This window comes from Lytechinus pictus, chromosome 2 (genome assembly GCF_037042905.1).
Source record: "Lytechinus pictus isolate F3 Inbred chromosome 2, Lp3.0, whole genome shotgun sequence".
Lineage (NCBI taxonomy): Eukaryota > Metazoa > Echinodermata > Echinoidea > Temnopleuroida > Toxopneustidae > Lytechinus > Lytechinus pictus.
The window spans coordinates 31499704-31521316 of NC_087246.1; the positions used below are offsets into that span (position 1 = coordinate 31499704).

Sequence of the window (21613 nt, forward strand, 5' to 3'; positions counted from 1 at the left end):
GCGTTATCCCGAAGGTTCATTAATCTGAAAACAAAACAGGGTTCGTTATTCCGAAGGTACGGTTGAACACGTATATTAAAATTAAGCTCGTTTAATTCGCGCTCGCGTTAATTCTTTAGTTAATTACACATCTTTTTCATGATTACAAGAACGGCGCAACATATTTCATTTCTTATTGAAATGTAAAAAAACTTTCGATTAGCGCTCGCAACATCTCACGAGGATGCCCTTTTAACAGTAGTGCCTAACAATGATTAGCCCCATAACCAAAAAGCGAGTTTTATAACTTCAGATTTGACCATTTTTCCGGCAAACCGCGTGAAAAGCCTAAATATATATTTTATGATAATAATCAGAAATCACTTCGAAAAGGCTTTGCTCAAGTTAATTACTACAAAACACACAAAGACTTCACGCAGATAATGAATGGTGAAAATATCACCAAAATGCCCATTTTGACATCAGATTTTTTTAGGGGGCTTGACCCCCCCCCCCCACCCAACGAAAATACGTTCGGACCAACGAACCTTTGGAATTACAAACTTTCGGAATAACGAACCTTCGGAATATTCGAATCTTCGGAATAACGAGCCTTCGTAATAACGAATGTAACCTATATTTTCAGCCTGGAGTATACCCCTTTAATAATAAATAACCAGTAAGGGGGGGGGGGGCATTGATTGTGGCAACGGCAACAAAACCCCCGACAAATCCATCCTGTCTTATCCAAATCAGGTTGGGGCGAACTCAGGGTCGCAGTAACAGAAGAATTTTATTTATTACAGCATTATAACGTTAGTAGACAACGAGACCTTTTTCCTCCAAAGGGGCAAATCAAAAGCTAGTATTAGTAACTAACATTTTTCCGGGACATTTTTATCAATTTTTGATGAGTAGATAACTAAATGAGGAAATAATTATTTTGATGAATAAAATAAACGGATTAAACAATGAGTAATTGAATGGACAGGTAAAGAAAATATAGTCGAAACAGGATTAGGTAGTAAATGAAAGAAGAAAAAACGTGTAAATAACGTAAACACAAAGCTTCGTGATCGATGTACTGTACATCGATGCGAGCAATATCGCTAGGCTCACTCAGCGCAGTGCCCACTGGATCTTTGTTTACAAACATTGGGGATTGTGACGTCATATCAATGTTGCATGCGCGCGCACGCGACTACTTCGTGACGTCATGCCACCAAGCCGATGAAAAGTTTGTTAAACCTTTGTTATAAGCTACAGTTACAGTCTACCTTCACGCCTATTTTGACGTCATCTGACGAAAAGTTTACTGACCTTTTGTTTGTTACAAACAACTGTTAAAAGCTACGTTGACGTCACACACAACACGCGCGCATGATTTGACGGCACGCGTTGCAAATTTGCATAAATAATGTGAAAATCGATGATGATGCATGATCGATCGAGCGCGCGCGTGGTTAATTAATTTGGTTTTGGACATTTTGGATAAAATAGTGTGCACGAAGGTTCTTTTGCAACTGAGTGACAGTAGGCCTGCACCAACCCAATCCAAGTCTAGATCTGCGCTAAAATAAACTAGAGATTCGACTTACACTCGTTTAAGTTCAGAATAATTGTCTTGATAAAGATTTTCACCCATTTGAAGCCAGGCACCAAAGGCAAAGCCAAAAGAACGTCTTGAGTTTCAACAACGTCAACGACGGTCGACGTCAACGGAACTTAACCGTTAGAGAGACGGTGTCGGTGATCAGCTCTGCCTCTGAATTTTCGAATTGTGATTGAGATGTGAGTAGGCCTAGCCTTAAGTTCTGGAGGTCTAAGTTCTAAGAAAGAAACCTTTCTAAATATAGGCCTAGAAATCTAACGCTAGATCTAGACTAGTCTAGAGTCTACATTATTTAGAAGAAAGGTTTCTTCTTAGAAGTATTCTAGAACTTAATAGGCCTATAATAATAGATCTAGGATCTACTATAAATATAATCTAGGCCTAGATCTAGACCTCCAGCCCAGAACTAGATTATAGACTAATTCAACTTGGATCTAGATCTAGACCTTAGCCTTGGCCTAGATCTAAATTTACACAGACAAGAATAAAGATTTACTTGCCATGGACAAGTCGATACCGACCGCCAACACCATAGACTACCGTAGTCCCCTACTAGTCTGCAGGCACAGACACAGTCACAGACCCTGTCTGATTTAGTGATTAACAAAAATGGGTCTCTACGCAAAGTCTTGATTCTGCTCTAGAGATCTAGGACTAGGCCTCGATCTACATAAGCAACTTGCTGTAGCCTGCAGTACACAAGGCATTATTGGATGCACATTCAGACTCTTGTCTTTCTCGAGTGAAGGGTTTGCACAACCATTGGCGGCGGAAGCCAAACAATTTAGGGGGGGGGGGGGGACCACCAACATTTTTTGACAAGCCCAAGAAAAAAAAGGTTATAGGCCCTATATCAACCAAAATTTTAGGGGGGACCGACAAAAAATTATATAGGGCCTAGAGCTAGGCCTAGGCTATAGATCTACCTAAGGCTATCTAACAATGCAAAAGAGGATGACCCTTTTTTTGCATATTTCTGTCAGATCGATACCTTCAATTTTCCTCCAAGGAAATATATTGAAAACCATGCAAGAGAGTTAATTCATATATTACATGAATTAACTTACTTATGCATAAATTACCGCTCATTAACTAAATGAGCAGTATACCGGTAATTTATGCATACATGTACACCATTTTAATGGTTTTCATTGTAAACAAACCACATGGGGCACATCCGGCCCTGCGGCCCATGCATGCCCACTGAACTAGAAATACGTATTTCTAGTTCAGTGCCCATGCCCCCCCCCCTCTTGAATGACATGATCAATATTTGTAAGGGGAATATGTCGTTCATACTCGAGTGAGGACCCTTTTTTCTTTTTCTTTTTTTTGGCATTTGCTTTTCAAAATTTTGGTGGAACGAAATGGAATCAACTTTGCTCACACATAGGTCGTGGGGTAGAGATGGGCAGGACATATATTTTTTTTCTATGTATTTGAAACGGTTGTCATGGTAATAACGTCAGGGTTTGGGTATCTTCAGTGATAGTTCTATATATTTTTTTTTATTTGTCAAATTTTTCCTGACATGCATCACATTTTCTTGGGGGCTTGTTAATATCTTTCTGTACAAAATTCCCCTCTTGGATAATCCTGGATCCGCCCCTGATCAAATATTGACGTATTGAAAATCACAACTTGATGCCAAAACATGTTTATTTATGTAATTGAGTAGCAGTTCATTCACAAAACAGTATAGGATAACCAGATATCACAATGCATCAAGAAGGGCAAATCATTTTGCATACTTTTGTCAGGTCAATAACTTCATTTTCTTCAAAGACTATTGAAAATAGGATTCCCGTGTAAAAATATGCGAATTTATCTAAATGAGCAGATAATCAACATGTATATTTCTGCGAATTTCACTGGAATGAAAGGCAATATATATGAAACAAGTTAAGCTTTCTAGGACGAGGTTATCTTCTCAAACCAAGATCAGGAAACTAAAAGAACTTCAAAAATATCCCATGAACAGGATGGGTAGGCGTCGGTAGGCGCAAGGAAGAACTCCTTTTGATCTCGCTCGAGTATTTAATTAAACTGCCAACCAGTTCACCTCTGATAGGTCTTCATAACTTTGTTTGGTCCCAATTACAGTTCTTTCAAATGGGAGCAGGTCATACAAGTCATATACCATGGTCACATAAAAACGTATATCGAAACACTTTTTACCTTAAAGGTCAAGTCCACCCCAGAAAAATGTTGATTTAAATAAATAGAGAAAAATCAAACTAGCATAACACTGAAAATCTCATCAAAATCGGATATAAAACAGGAAAGTTATGACACTTTAAAGTTTCGCTTATTTTTCACAAAACAGTGATATGCACAACTCAGTGACATGCAAATGAGACAGCCGATGATGTCCCGCACTCACTATTTATTTTCTTTTATATTGTTTAAATTATACAATATTTCATTTTTACAGATATGACAATAAGGACCAACTTGACTGAACCATATAATATTAATCAATGCTAATTTCACATGTTCAGGGAGGAATTAATCGTTGTTTCCCTTGACAATGAGAATAATTTTTTTTTGAAAATTTCATATTTCATATGATAAAATACAAAAGAAATAATGAGTGGATGACGTCATCAGTCTCCTCATTTGCATACCGACCAGGATGTGCATATAACTGTTTTGTGAAATTTAGCGAAACTTTAAAATGTCATAACTTTTTTTTTTTACATCCGATTTTGATGAAATTTTCAGTATTATATTTATTGGATTTTCTCTTTTTATTCAAATCAACTTTTTGTTGGGATGGACTTGTCCTTTAATGACGTAGAGAATGATTGCAATGCACTAAATACGGTACTTCATTTAATGTGCGTTGTTGAAACATATTACAACACAATCCTCATGCATACCATGATTTGCATGTACCTGTGTAGGCTATGCAATTTTGATAAAATTTGCATAAATTAAAATTCAAATTTGAGTCCCAATCAGCAGCATTCATCGAATCCTATAGACAATTAATGCTCTATTCAAAAGTAATAATGATCGCGTTTTTAGTGTATGGCTAAAATGCTCTATATAGATGATAATAATTATTATTCAAAAGTGTCTGATATGCAAAGGCATTGTCCTGAATTTATGTTAGAAAACAGTTGACTGGCGTGTTATTTTCCATAAAGTTTTAATTCTCAATATTTCCACAGTCATATTTCATGGAATCTTATTTGCCATTGATTCTTTAACTAGAAATGAGCAACAGCAAAAAAAGGGCTTTTATCATTTCTCCAAGTTGAGAAATGGTAAATTTGGTGTTTCCTGTATAAAATTTGCATATTTAGCCAAATTATTTCAAAATAAGGCCCCAAATTCATCTCTTTTTGGCGCCGAATGCATGTATAGCCTACATGTTAACGCTCTATCTAAAAAAAAGGAAACACATTTTAAGTAGATTCTAAGTCACTAATTTCATGGGATTTTATTCAAAACTACTCTGATTAAAAGTGATGAATATGCAAAGGAAATATCTCTTTCTAAATGCTACACCATGAAATTTGATTGCATATAAATAGCACATAATCGTGCATAAATTAGCATTTATAATATTCTTAGTCAAATATTTTATGGAATCCTATTTACTTTTGATGCTTTGTCTAAAAATCACCCACAGGCAGAAAATTGGGGTTTAATTTTGCATCTACGGTAAGATATAATGAATTTTTTTCCGGAATAAAATTTGCATAAATTAGTATTTTAAAATAGGTGCCAATCACCAATTTTGGGGCACCCTATCTAAAATTGATGCTTTCGATTATGTGACCTACATGCCAAAATAGGTACTTTTGTTAAGACCCCTGAATATAAAGACAGTTTGTTTGTCAAACATATTTTATAAGGTCCGCAAGAAGAAGAGAAAGTTATTTTACTATTTTAATTGTGTTTGCGTTTAGACCACCAGTCGGCCATGGCACCTCCATTTCATAGTGAACTTGATTTTTGAGACACATACATGTAAACATAATCTGTACCTGCTAAATGAGTTAACATTGACCATTTACTTTTATCCTAACAAAATACAATTTATATTGGCTAAATATTTAGTTTACAGGACCTAGAACCACCGCAAAGTTTCACGGACATAAACAAGAAAAGAAGCGATAAAAAAAAGAAAAGAAGCGAAGTCAGAAATATCATCTTTGATTCTCATTTTCCCCATCTCTCTTTTTTTGTTGTTCTTTTTGAATTAGTGTCTACGACCAACTTGGTTTATACAAGTCATCATGTCTGAACGCAAAGCCGTGATCAAGAATGCTGATATGCCTGAAGACATGCAGCAGGACGCAGTGGACTGCGCTACCCAAGCTCTCGAGAAGTTCAACATCGAGAAGGACATCGCAGCCTACATCAAGAAGGAGTTCGACAAGAAATACAACCCAACCTGGCATTGCATTGTGGGTCGCAACTTCGGCAGCTACGTCACGCACGAGACAAAGCATTTCATCTACTTTTATCTGGGACAGGTCGCTGTGCTTCTTTTCAAATCTGGATGATGGAAATTTACAATGAAGAGATTTGGATATCTTAAAAAGTTTAATCATCTTTCGTGATGACGTAAAGAATGAATGAAAATAGAGTTTTAAGAAGTTACTTGTTCGATTCGTGAGTTGAGTTTTCATTTTAAGATGATATTTTGTTTGTTTTTCGGTGTGAAATAACTTATGTGGATCTCTAGAGCCGAATATGATGAAGATTTGATAAAAACCATTTCACTTGACCGCTCAAGATGGAATTGTTAGGTCTCTATTTCAAAGTGATGCAGTATATTTTGATTAATAATTTGCACATTAATTTGTATACGAACCAATATTCAGCCTATATCCAACTAAATTAAGTTTCTTGTGTTTTTTACACAAATAAATTACGCATGATTCTACATGCCACTTTTTCTTTCATTCACATTATCTTATTTCAGCCCCCCCCCCCAATAAAAAAAATGGCGGATAGTTTGGTATGCGCTCGTTATCCCGAAGATTCCTTATTCCGAACATTCCAAATCGTCTAAAAAGATGTTTGTTAATCCGCAGAAGAAAACAGTTTCTTTACCCGAACATTTTGGTTCGAATATTAAACCTTTGGGATAACGAGCTGTAACATATTTTTTTTACTTTAAATTGTAAATTGTAAGTCTATAAAGCAAATAAATGTTACCGGTCAACTTTCATATTAATTTGAAGTCGAAATATCTTTCATTGAGTGAAAATAATAATAATAATAAATTCGATGGAAATTAAATCAGTTATCATTAAATCTTCATGCATCTTAAATATGAAGTTTGGAAACAACGAATCTAAATTTTTCTTTATGTTGAAAAGTTACGTTAATATGATTTCGGGAAATTCACTTTTAGAATCTATGTGTCGATTACTGCTGGTTCATATATTGATAAAGTTGATGATCACTTTTGAAAGTTTTTGTTTCCATCATATAAAATATAGGAATTTTAATAAATCCGCATACCACCTTTGTCATGTTTGTGGCTGGAAATATTTGAATTTTTGCATGTTTATTTGATCATTTCACACTCGTGTGACACGTTAATATTGGGAAGAACACCCTGATGGTCTTATATAGATCGTCGCAATGAAAGTAAATTGATACCAAGAAAGGTCAAATATATACTTCTAGGAGTTTTATAAAAGCCAAAATTTTATTCCTACATCCTAAGTTGATGGCAGTGCATGAATACGATTCATTTGGAAATCTAGAAATCTTCGCATGTTTAGTTGATCATTTCACAAACATACATGTACGTATGTCCACGGAGGTTAAACCATGAATGATATGACTCGGTTTTGAGCAAGATAAATAATACATCGATATTCATAAAGACCGAATGTGGTTACTAATACTAGCTATGAGGTATTATCAGATGATACTATCTGATAGTAGCTCAATATTTTCCACCCACTAGTGTATGTCTCTCATTTATATTGATTTTATTTTAAAAAATGATCGCTTTTCATAATCAAGAAAGAGTGTCGCTAGTCCCAATACAGAGCACGGTTTGTTAATTAAAGGGATCGTTTAACTTTGTGAGCAGCCGATTTAGAAAGTTCTCAAACTAAGATGAAACATGTTTAGGAGTTTATGTATTTGTTCTAAAAAAAAAACTATTCAAGTAATTGTAGCGACCCTAGTCTAAAATTTTGAAATTGAACCTTGTAAATGATCGACCTTCTAAATGCCTTTTCTATTTTATTTTTTTCTTTTTTTTTTTCTGTTCTGATTTTTTTTCTGTTTTTATGACTTGTGGCTCTTTATGAGAATCAGTCATTTTGAACAGCGGGCTTGTCCCTATAAACCGTATACCTGATATGCATTAACAATGAAAGCTAAAATGCATCATATATCTCACGGTAAAAAATATTGGGTAAAATTTTACCAGCACGAGGGTAATTAAGTGTCCAACCAATTTGGGGCAACATTTTACCCAATTCGGGAAGCATATTGTCCAGTAAGGTTAAGAATAAGCAGCAATTACTTTAGAATGGGCAAAATTTTCATCACACTGGATAAATAAAAATGCCCCCCAAAAATGCCAATTGTTGGTTGGACACATAATTGCCCTCATTGAGCATTTTTACCCAATATTTTTAGAGTGATAGAGGCGTTAAAAAAGCGAGGTCCATGTATTGACTGGAGAGCGTTTCGTAAAGATGAATTATCGGGCGTGTTTTATCCGTCAGTTACCATATAGTAGCATTGCTTCTCGTCCAGTCTATTGATGAAGGGGTTCCAGGGCACCGCCTTACAAAGAGTTACGATTGATCCGATCAATCGTAACTCTATGGAAATCCATCAGTGTCATAATTTTTTCTACAGGAAATCTGCACAATGTCGTTTGTAAACGAAGAGAAGCACGGCCAATATTCAAGAAAACAATGAATGCATAAATATACATACATCATATTTAGAAAGTATTTTGAACAAACATGCATGATAGATGTTGACGTTGCTGGCCGTCCATAGTTGTGATTGATCGGATCACTCGCAACTCTTTGTAAGACGGGCCCCAGATTGCAAAGGCACACTGCAACCTCACAATCCGACTGGTCCGCGAGTGAGTATGACAGGGATTAATCACATGGCGATATCAACATTATCAATACCAGGGGCGAATCCAAGATTTCAAAAGGGGGGAGGGGTCGGAGGCACATTTTCCTGAGGAAAAATTTGACAAGCACAAAAAAGGGGGGGGGGGGGGAGGTTGACCAAAAATCAAGGATATTTCGTCCACGAAAATATTTTACAAGCAAAAAAAAAAAGTTTTTCACTTTCAAGGGGGGGGGGCACACTTCTGTTTTAACGGCATTCCCAAATTGCAGATTTTAATTGTGCCTCTCAAAGGGGGGCAAGGGCCGGCTTCGCCCCCCCCTTCTGGATCCGCCAGTGATCAATACAAACGTCTTGCGATCTGACCATTACAACACTGCAGTCTGATTGGCTGAAAGTTCGATTGGCTCTCTATAGTTTGACTAATATGGCCAAGTGAATTATAATAGACCATTATATATTGCCCTTGCGATCAATCCTTGATTGTTCTGGGAGCAATGAAACACACTAAAATTTTGACGTCATATCTCTTCTCATTCAGTTCCAAACCGGATTGTCAGGAGTGCGGAGTAGACGCTTTTCAACTTGAATGTGGTTTTGAGCTGATGTTTGCTTGCACGATAAGGGGGTAAATTCATATAATAATTGTTTGAAATGTTATATTTGAATGTGTTCTTATGCTGCAATCTTTTGCTTGATTTGGTTGAATTTTGGAAATTTTAAATGAGAAACTGTTCAGTTATTTTGCCAAGGTGTGGCGCCATGATATAATTAAAATGTGTTTATCTTATTTACATACATTAGTTAAGAGGACTAATTATCTTTATGCATGGTGTTTAAGCATGTTAAGACAACATTGTAAACAATTCGATCCCCCCCCAAAAAAAAAGTTTTAACAGAAATCATATCACTAGCTGGTAACGCGCATGAAGTGTAAAACTGGGTATATACCAGTTAAATTCCAAACTGCTTTCCTGTGAAAAAGGGGGCCCAAATCTCGAAAATCCTTCCCGACCTTAGAAGTCAAAGGGGGAAGTAAGAGATATCTTTCAATATCCTGAAAATATTACTTTTAAACGATCATATTGTAGTATTGTATGAGAGAAATCTTTACACTATAACAACATTTTTGAAGATTAGGGGCCCGTTTCATAAACTTTTGACTTGCAACTGTAACATCTCTAATATCTATTGCAAATCTTGGGCCGTTTCATAAAGGACTTGCAACTGTTGATTTTGATTGGCTGCTGAGCCCTGTTACCATGGTAGTTGCCATTATGGCAAAGTTACAAGAGTTGCAAGTCATATGATACGGGCCCCTTGTTATCGCAGTTGCAACTTGTCATAGTTAGAAAAATCCGTTTCATAAAACAAAAACAAGTTGTTATCGAAAATAATAAAACTAAATGAAAAATAGTTCACGAACGAGCCTGATATTGATTCTGATGCACATGTAGATAGGCCTACATGTAGACACCTATTCGAATGATATCCTTTCTGTTAGTGTGTATCAATAAAAATGTTGGTGCATACTGTCAAAATTATGTTCCTAAATATGAACGAGTTTTTAATATTTCAGGATGCTATAATATATTCTCTATCAGTTGACACCCAAAATGCAAATGTTTGCTCATGCATGATCGAACACTATCCCTTTTTTTTGTTCAGGGTGTCAATAATATCTTGCTCCAAATTAAAGGAAATTGACATAATGAAAGCAGCAATCTGAAATTAAGTACCGTATTCCAATTCTTTGCATTTATTTGTGATCGTGTTGGAATTATTTGTAAAAGTGTCGTCGTGATTGTCATTTTATTTTTGCTTATTGCTTGATGGAAGATTAATGTTGTGTAGTTACTCGCAAGATAAAAAAGAATGAATATGGATTATGAATTTAACTAAGTTTTCAGCATTTTAAGGAAAGTCTTTAATTTGAGGACTCTGAAATAAAGGCAGAGAAGAATGAAAAATTAGTCATTATGCAAGAAGATAATGCATATTTGGCAATTATTCGCATGAAAAATAATTACTTGAGTATTCTCCTTTACCGAATCCCTAGCATTTTGATGTCTGTAACTACATCTAATCAATCATACAAAACCCCTGAACATTAACAGTTTTGTCTAGGGCGTAAAAAATGGCATGCGCCAAAATAAAAGAAATCGCACGATTCAAGCAGCACTCTGAATTGAGTATTCGCAGTCGAATAAATAATTGATCTTTGTATCATTATTTTCTTTATGCATTTTGAGGATAATGTTCAATAACGTTTTTAAGTGATGACCTGACCAAAAATTTTACTCTGAGGACATCTAGAACACTTAGGAAATATCAAAAACTCTCGTTCATATTATTTGGAATCATGAATGACTATTCATACGCACTTTGTACATTATGATGATACAGTTACCTTTAGGTGCGGATCCAGGATTTTCCAAAGGGGGGGGGGGACATTTTCCCGAGGAAAAACTTGACAAGAAAAAAAAAATTAAGTACATTTCGTCCACGAAAAAAATTGAAAAGCAAAAAAAAAAAGAAAAAAGGTCATCATCTTCAAGGGGGGGGGGGCACAGTTGTGTTTTAACGGCATTTTTACATTACGAATTTTAATTGTGACTCTCAAGGGGGGGGGGGCACGGGCCGTCTGTGCCCCCCCCCCCCCCGTGGATCCGCCATTGGTTACACAAGCAAAAGTATTCAAACATGTTTAATAACGCACTGACATGGGCTATTCCACGGTTACTCACGTTACATTTGGAGACACCTTGACTCATACTTGGAGCTGTAACTCCATTATTATTGATACTAAACATCTCTTTATCACAACAACAAAGTACGCAGTCTGACTATCCTTTGTATAAAAACAAAACTTGGGAAATTTCATTATGCTTCTGGCAAATCTTTGAAAAGTGTCGGTTACTCATGTTACATGATTTGGACATGCATAACATGAAAAGTGGACATAAGTGAAAAGTGTCCTCATGCAAGGCTTTTATGAAAGTTGATTATATCCATTTCAAAGAAGTATATTAGGGAGACAAATTTTTATATATCTAAAAAAATAAAGAACACATGGTTTTTACTAGGGGTGCAGATAAAGTGGTTACTCACGTTACGGTTCAGATGGGCTATATGTACAAAGACACATTGAGCTCATGTCCACCAACCTATGGAATTGCCCACATGCATATACATATAATGTAGATACCTGAGGAGGGGAGAGTTTACTTAACGAAGGAAAGTGAGAGAAATAAGAAGGGGGGGGGGCATAGAACAAACAAAAAAAGGAAAAAAAGAAAGAAAGAGGGAGAGAAAGGAATGGAGAAGGCGAATCATAACATGATCGAGTATACAAAAAAGAGAAGAAAAAAACCAAACCCAATTTGTGAAAAAAGGTTGTTTTTCCGTCATTATGAGAATGACATAAAACGTGGATCCAGGGGCCCATTTCAGAAGACTTACAAACAACATTACTACGGTAACTTTCCTACTACATGGAACCCTTTACTAATATTGTGATATACAGGTAAGCCCTGTTATAATGGTAGTTGCCAGAAAGTCAAAGTTATACATGTATAGTTGTAACTCTTTATGAAATGGTCCTCTCACACTGTCACAAAGGTTGTGCACTCTTCAAGATTTTGCCCCCCCCACCCCTTTGTTTTGCTTCTTAATTGCCGATATCACCACTGCCCTCCCCTTACCCCTCAATCCTGGGTCCACCCTATAGAAGCGTTTCATAGGGATTTGTCTGACGTTTTATCTGACAAGTCCCGCTTCTATCTAACAGCTACCATAGAAACAGTGTTTTTCAGCCAAACAAAATCGTGGAAAGTTGTCAGACACAAAGTTGATGAATTGCTATCATACGATAAAGGTTTAATTTCTTTCATTATAATCATTGCTCTTTTTTAATTCCAAGTCTCATTGACACAAAGTCATGAGGTAATGTGAAAAACTTATATCTAAAGGCATGCGATCGTATTATATAGAGGTATAGAGGTACAGAATACCATCATCGTCATGGTTATTGTAATAATTATTTGATATTTCAATGCTCGGTGGAATTTCCCCGTCACTTGAATAGACTGCATGGTAAATAATGTAAAATTCGTTCACGATGATTAAATCACATTGTAATAAGTGCACAACACCGTGGACATGGTGGAGGACTGAGACCAATAACATTGCCTTTTTATATAACGAAATTAACTTTTGGAATTAACGGATATAGACAAAGGTGAGTGACTTGAACTATTCTTGTATTGTTTGAAGTGTAGGTATCTTACACACATTAAGAATTGCTAGTACTTGCAAGATGAAAAAAGTGGAGAGGAAATTCCGTTACGAAATATTGTAATGTACATTAACATTTTGTTAACCCGGAAGTACGGTGAAAAAATAGAGTGGAGTGGAACCCAAAGTAGACTTTTTTAATGTCTATCCCATGGGTACTTCCAAAAAATGTGACACTTAAGTATCACTCAATACTAAATCATACTATTCTTGTTTGTAGGTTTAACATTAATTGAGACCATATATTTTACTGGAAATGTCGTGCCATTTCGACTTTAATGAAGACAGTTATTGAGCAAACCCATGGAAATAGTGTATGTCACTGATACTAATAGACACGGTCTTAAGTCATATTATGGAAATTAAGTTCACCCAATCCTGAAACAAAATGCACATAGTTAAGTCAGGTATGAATACCTCAGATATTTTAGGCCGCACGGGCCTATTAACATTGGGAAAGCAAGAGATATTCATTCGAGCCGACCCATTGCTATTTTTTTTATTTTGATATGGCTGATTGACAAAGTGTATGCATATGATTGTCCATCTAACACTGATTCTATTTTTGGTAATTACTGAACTTCCTTTTCCCAAATTGGGAAGAAATATCACCAATTTTGGACTATATTTTGACTGGCGGAAGGATTAGGGCTATTTTGCTGTTTGAGGTGATGAATCTGCTCCCCCCGACGATGTCTTCAAACACGCCAATTTATTTTTAAAATGAGCCAGTCGAGGGACCCTTTTCTGGTCAGATATATATCATATTCACTGGTAGTAAACATTCGACCCCCGAATTTCATCCTTATTTTTTATGAATTTTTTAAAGTGCCAATTTAACACACGAGTCTATGGGGAATGAATTAGGCCTGTGATACCTTTATCTTGCCAGGTCGACATGATAACGTTATCATGTCAACCTGGTGATACGTTAGCTCGCCAAGTCGACTCTTGAAACGTTGCATATCGATTTGGCAAAACACATATCTCGCCAAATCGACTGATTTCGCTTGGCGAGATACACTATCATGTCGTGTCGACTTATATACAGTTGCATGTCAACTTGGCGAGATACGTGGTGGACGTATTGTTAAACGACTTGTAACTTTTTATAAGTCAACCTTGCAAGATAAGGTATTTCGCCATGTCAGCATTAAAAAGCTTTTAAAGCCGACTTGGCAAGAAAACTAGCCATGTCAACATACATGACATAAGCAGAGGCGTCGATCGGGGGAGGGAGGGGGGGGGGGGAGCGATAACCCCAACTTATATTCGGGGGAGGGGCAAACTCATATCGATTTGCCCCCCATGGTTCTGATAACCTGAAAAATTTACAATTGTGAAATGGAAATATATATTGTAGATAACGGACTCGTCTTGGCCTAAAAATGCTATACGAAACCAACAAAATTGTCAATTTTGCACGCAATCCCCCCCTTTCCAAAGCATGGATCGATGCCTCTGCTAAGCATGTTAAGTCGACTTGGCAAGATAACGTATCTCGTCCATGACACTTTAAAGAAAAAGTCCACCCCCCAAACAAAAACAAAAAAAAGTTGTTTTGAATACAAAGAGAACAATCCAACAAGCACAACACCAACATTTTCATCATCAGAATCGGATATAAATGAGAGTTAAGTTATGACATTTTAAACCTTTCGCTTAATTTCACAAAATAGTTTTATGCACATCCTGGTCTGTAAGCAAATGAAGGAATTGATGACATCATCCTCTCTCACTATTCCTTTTGTATTTTATTATTATGAAATATGAAATATTCTAATTTTCTTCTCATTGTCATGTGAAAGAAGTTTTATTCTTCCCTGAATATTTGGAATTACCAATGTTTTAACATTTTATGATTCAGTTAAGTTGGTCCTTATTGTCAAATTTGTAAAAATTGAAATGTTGTATAATTCAAACAATAAAGAACAAAAGAAACAGTGAGTGAGGGTTGTGAAAAATAAGCGAAAGTTTAGAATGTCATAACTTTCTTATTTTACATCAGATTTTGATGATTTTCATCGTTACGCTTGATAATTTTTTCTCTATTGATTCAATTCAACACTTTTCCTTTAAAGCTCTGTAAATCAACGTAAGCTTGCATAGAAGTACAAATTAATGTACAAATCCAACATCCCCCTCCATGCAATGGAATACGAGTTTGTATACGGGGGGGATGGGGTGGGGAAGCTGCATGAAAATTATATCCATATCCTGCTATCTTCGCCTATGCAGCATAATAAAGAGACATTTTGATATGTGCCGTACAAGAACAGCATTATCATTATTGTTGTACTATTATAACTATTGAAAATGTCAAAGGTCGTTGGGAATTCCCAGACACTAAGAATAGACAAACGAACCGTTCGTACACAATGATAATGGTATTATTATGATCAGTTTGCTAAATACGCACTTCAGAGAACCCAGCTTCTATTCATAATTCAGTGCATATTTATTACTATCATAAAACGATATCATCTTGTACATAGGGGGAAAGGTGAGTGAATTCACCCTTTTCAGTGTCACATTGATGAAAGTCAAAATCATTGTTAGGATGTTTCCCATATCAGTCATGGAATCATAATTTACTTTGGACTGAAAATGCTAGGTATATAATAGATAGGCCTATCGTTGTCACATTGAACAATGCTAATAATTTCCAAGGCGGAGAGGAATATTATATCCGTTTATGAAGGGATACTCAAGGCTTTTATTTGAACAGATAGAGCAAAATCAGACAAACAAAAAATATGAAAATTTCATCAAAACTCCGGGTCAAAACTCTACGAGGAATAAGAAAAGTTTAATATGGTATTTATTTTTTTCACATTATTTCGGTTAAAGCAGTTCTATGCATCGTATTCGTGAATATGCCGTGAGCGAGCTGATGATGCCACCCAACTTATCCTTTTGTATTTTAGGATTATTTAATTGAATTAAAGTTAATTTTTTATAATGACCCGAAAGGGGTCATTATTTTTAAGCGCTGTCCAACATGAAGGAAAATTGTACAGAGGATATGGATTTCAATAAATAATGATGCAAGCGCAAAGCGCGAGTTAATTTTTTTTGGGGGAGATTTTGACCTTAAGCAAGAACATAATAATCATTGTCGGTACAAAAGCGCGAGCGGAAAAATTTTGATATTTTTTACTAAAAAACTTAATATTTTCACATTATTTTAAATATAAAGAACAAAGTACCGCATATTTTATTGAACAAGCTGTGTATTTCAACAAACATAATACGAGCGCGAAGCGCGAGCTGAAATTTTTAACACACTGACCCGAAAGGAACTTTTGAAGCACTGTCCAACACGAACATAATGAAGGAACACTGTGGAGAGAACATATCTCACTAAATACATGATGCGAGCGCGAAGCGCGAGCTGGAAATTTTATTAGATCTAAAAACATATGCAGTACATTCTAATCACTGTCGGTAAAGAGAGCTCCCCACGTTCTCATTGCGAAAGAAAAAAAAATCACAATTTAATGATGATGCAATGGGACATTCATTTGACAAAGTGGAACTCAAAGACCTAGCAAGAACAAGGTACGTGGAGCAGTTAGAACCAAATCACTAGCATTTTGATGTCTGTAACTACATCTAATCAATCGTACATAAAAACCCTGAACATTGACAATTTTGTCTAGGGCGTCAAAAATGGCATGCGCCAAAATAAAAGAAATCGCACGATTCAAGCAGCACTCTGAATTGAGTATTCGCAGTCGAATAAATAATTGATCTTTGTATTATTATTTTCTTTATGCATTTTGAGGATAATGTTCAATAACGTTTTTAAGTGATGACCTGACCAAAAATTTTACTCTGAGGACATCTAGAACATTTAGGAAATATCAAAAACTCTCGTTCATATAATTTGGAATCATGAATGACTATTCATACGCACTTTGTACATTATGATGATACAGTTACCTTTAGGTGCGGATCCAGGATTTTCCAAAGGGGGGGGGGACATTTTCCCGAGGAAAAACTTGACAAGAAAAAAAAAATTAAGTACATTTCGTCCACGAAAAAAATTGAAAAGCAAAAAAAAAAAGAAAAAAGGTCATCATCTTCAAGGGGGGGGGGGCACAGTTGTGTTTTAACGGCATTTTTACATTACGAATTTTAATTGTGACTCTCAAGGGGGGGGGGGGCACGGGCCGTCTGTGCCCCCCCCCCCCCGTGGATCCGCCATTGGTTACACAAGCAAAAGTATTCAAACATGTTTAATAACGCACTGACATGGGCTATTCCACGGTTACTCACGTTACATTTGGAGACACCTTGACTCATACTTGGAGCTGTAACTCCATTATTATTGATACTAAACATCTCTTTATCACAACAACAAAGTACGCAGTCTGACTATCCTTTGTATAAAAACAAAACTTGGGAAATTTCATTATGCTTCTGGCAAATCTTTGAAAAGTGTCGGTTACTCATGTTACATGATTTGGACATGCATAACATGAAAAGTGGACATAAGTGAAAAGTGTCCTCATGCAAGGCTTTTATGAAAGTTGATTATATCCATTTCAAAGAAGTATATTAGGGAGACAAATTTTTATATATCTAAAAAAATAAAGAACACATGGTTTTTACTAGGGGTGCAGATAAAGTGGTTACTCACGTTACGGTTCAGATGGGCTATATGTACAAAGACACATTGAGCTCATGTCCACCAACCTATGGAATTGCCCACATGCATATACATATAATGTAGATACCTGAGGAGGGGAGAGTTTACTTAACGAAGGAAAGTGAGAGAAATAAGAAGGGGGGGGGCATAGAACAAACAAAAAAAGGAAAAAAAGAAAGAAAGAGGGAGAGAAAGGAATGGAGAAGGCGAATCATAACATGATCGAGTATACAAAAAAGAGAAGAAAAAAACCAAACCCAATTTGTGAAAAAAGGTTGTTTTTCCGTCATTATGAGAATGACATAAAACGTGGATCCAGGGGCCCATTTCAGAAGACTTACAAACAACATTACTACGGTAACTTTCCTACTACATGGAACCCTTTACTAATATTGTGATATACAGGTAAGCCCTGTTATAATGGTAGTTGCCAGAAAGTCAAAGTTATACATGTATAGTTGTAACTCTTTATGAAATGGTCCTCTCACACTGTCACAAAGGTTGTGCACTCTTCAAGATTTTGCCCCCCCACCCCTTTGTTTTGCTTCTTAATTGCCGATATCACCACTGCCCTCCCCTTACCCCTCAATCCTGGGTCCACCCTATAGAAGCGTTTCATAGGGATTTGTCTGACGTTTTATCTGACAAGTCCCGCTTCTATCTAACAGCTACCATAGAAACAGTGTTTTTCAGCCAAACAAAATCGTGGAAAGTTGTCAGACACAAAGTTGATGAATTGCTATCATACGATAAAGGTTTAATTTCTTTCATTATAATCATTGCTCTTTTTTAATTCCAAGTCTCATTGACACAAAGTCATGAGGTAATGTGAAAAACTTATATCTAAAGGCATGCGATCGTATTATATAGAGGTATAGAGGTACAGAATACCATCATCGTCATGGTTATTGTAATAATTATTTGATATTTCAATGCTCGGTGGAATTTCCCCGTCACTTGAATAGACTGCATGGTAAATAATGTAAAATTCGTTCACGATGATTAAATCACATTGTAATAAGTGCACAACACCGTGGACATGGTGGAGGACTGAGACCAATAACATTGCCTTTTTATATAACGAAATTAACTTTTGGAATTAACGGATATAGACAAAGGTGAGTGACTTGAACTATTCTTGTATTGTTTGAAGTGTAGGTATCTTACACACATTAAGAATTGCTAGTACTTGCAAGATGAAAAAAGTGGAGAGGAAATTCCGTTACGAAATATTGTAATGTACATTAACATTTTGTTAACCCGGAAGTACGGTGAAAAAATAGAGTGGAGTGGAACCCAAAGTAGACTTTTTTAATGTCTATCCCATGGGTACTTCCAAAAAATGTGACACTTAAGTATCACTCAATACTAAATCAACCTTGCAAGATAAGGTATTTCGCCATGTCAGCATTAAAAAGCTTTTAAAGCCGACTTGGCAAGAAAACTAGCCATGTCAACATACATGACATAAGCAGAGGCGTCGATCGGGGGAGGGAGGGGGGGGGGGGGGAGCGATAACCCCAACTTATATTCGGGGGAGGGGCAAACTCATATCGATTTGCCCCCCATGGTTCTGATAACCTGAAAAATTTACAATTGTGAAATGGAAATATATATTGTAGATAACGGACTCGTCTTGGCCTAAAAATGCTATACGAAACCAACAAATTTGTCAATTTTGCTCGCAATCCCCCCCCTTTCCAAAGCATGGATCGATGCCTCTGCTAAGCATGTTAAGTCGACTTGGCAAGATAACGTATCTCGTCCATGACACTTTAAAGGACAAGTCCACCCCCCAAACAAAAACAAAAAAAAGTTGTTTTGAATACAAAGAGAACAATCCAACAAGCACAACACCAACATTTTCATCATCAGAATCGGATATAAATGAGAGTTAAGTTATGACATTTTAAACCTTTCGCTTAATTTCACAAAATAGTTTTATGCACATCCTGGTCTGTATGCAAATGAAGGAATTGATGACATCATCCTCTCTCACTATTCCTTTTGTATTTTATTATTATGAAATATGAAATATTCTAATTTTCTTCTCATTGTCATGTGAAAGAAGTTTTATTCTTCCCTGAATATTTGGAATTACCAATGTTTTAACATTTTATGATTCAGTTAAGTTGGTCCTTATTGTCAAATTTGTAAAAATTGAAATGTTGTATAATTCAAACAATAAAGAACAAAAGAAACAGTGAGTGAGGGTTGTGAAAAATAAGCGAAAGTTTAGAATGTCATAACTTTCTTATTTTACATCAGATTTTGATGATTTTCATCGTTACGCTTGATAATTTTTTCTCTATTGATTCAATTCAACACTTTTCCTTTAAAGCTCTGTAAATCAACGTAAGCTTGCATAGAAGTACAAATTAATGTACAAATCCAACATCCCCCTCCATGCAATGGAATACGAGTTTGTATACGGGGGGATGGGGTGGGGAAGCTGCATGAAAATTATATCCATATCCTGCTATCTTCGCCTATGCAGCATAATAAAGAGACATTTTGATATGTGCCGTACAAGAACAGCATTATCATTATTGTTGTACTATTATAACTATTGAAAATGTCAAAGGTCGTTGGGAATTCCCAGACACTAAGAATAGACAAACGAACCGTTCGTACACAATGATAATGGTATTATTATGATCAGTTTGCTAAATACGCACTTCAGAGAACCCAGCTTCTATTCATAATTCAGTGCATATTTATTACTATCATAAAACGATATCATCTTGTACATAGGGGGAAAGGTGAGTGAATTCACCCTTTTCAGTGTCACATTGATGAAAGTCAAAATCATTGTTAGGATGTTTCCCATATCAGTCATGGAATCATAATTTACTTTGGACTGAAAATGCTAGGTATATAATAGATAGGCCTATCGTTGTCACATTGAACAATGCTAATAATTTCCAAGGCGGAGAGGAATATTATATCCGTTTATGAAGGGATACTCAAGGCTTTTATTTGAACAGATAGAGCAAAATCAGACAAACAAAAAATATGAAAATTTCATCAAAACTCCGGGTCAAAACTCTACGAGGAATAAGAAAAGTTTAATATGGTATTTATTTTTTTCACATTATTTCGGTTAAAGCAGTTCTATGCATCGTATTCGTGAATATGCCGTGAGCGAGCTGATGATGCCACCCAACTTATCCTTTTGTATTTTAGGATTATTTAATTGAATTAAAGTTAATTTTTTATAATGACCCGAAAGGGGTCATTATTTTTAAGCGCTGTCCAACATGAAGGAAAATTGTACAGAGGATATGGATTTCAATAAATAATGATGCAAGCGCAAAGCGCGAGTTAATTTTTTTGGGGGGAGATTTTGACCTTAAGCAAGAACATAATAATCATTGTCGGTACAAAAGCGCGAGCGGAAAAATTTTGATATTTTTTACTAAAAAACTTAATATTTTCACATTATTTTAAATATAAAGAACAAAGTACCGCATATTTTATTGAACAAGCTGTGTATTTCAACAAACATAATACGAGCGCGAAGCGCGAGCTGAAATTTTTAACACACTGACCCGAAAGGAACTTTTGAAGCACTGTCCAACACGAACATAATGAAGGAACACTGTGGAGAGAACATATCTCACTAAATACATGATGCGAGCGCGAAGCGCGAGCTGGAAATTTTATTAGATCTAAAAACATATGCAGTACATTCTAATCACTGTCGGTAAAGAGAGCTCCCCACGTTCTCATTGCGAAAGAAAAAAAAATCACAATTTAATGATGATGCAATGGGACATTCATTTGACAAAGTGGAACTCAAAGACCTAGCAAGAACAAGGTACGTGGAGCAGTTAGAACCAAATCACTAGCATTTTGATGTCTGTAACTACATCTAATCAATCGTACATAAAAACCCTGAACATTGACAATTTTGTCTAGGGCGTCAAAAATGGCATGCGCCAAAATAAAAGAAATCGCACGATTCAAGCAGCACTCTGAATTGAGTA

The 21613-nt window shown here is 36.0% G+C and overlaps 1 protein-coding gene across 1 annotated transcript; it reads left to right on the forward strand.

Annotated features, from left to right (window-relative positions):
• Nucleotides 1-1650: 1650 nt before the first annotated feature.
• On the forward strand, nucleotides 1651-8769 carry LOC129254403 (dynein light chain LC6, flagellar outer arm). The gene is made up of 2 exons (XM_064115440.1): nucleotides 1651-1770; nucleotides 5809-8769. The coding sequence occupies exon 2, from the start codon at nucleotides 5842-5844 to the stop codon at nucleotides 6109-6111; it is 270 nt and encodes an 89-aa protein (XP_063971510.1). The 5' UTR covers nucleotides 1651-1770; nucleotides 5809-5841; the 3' UTR covers nucleotides 6112-8769.
• Nucleotides 8770-21613: the final 12844 nt, after the last annotated feature.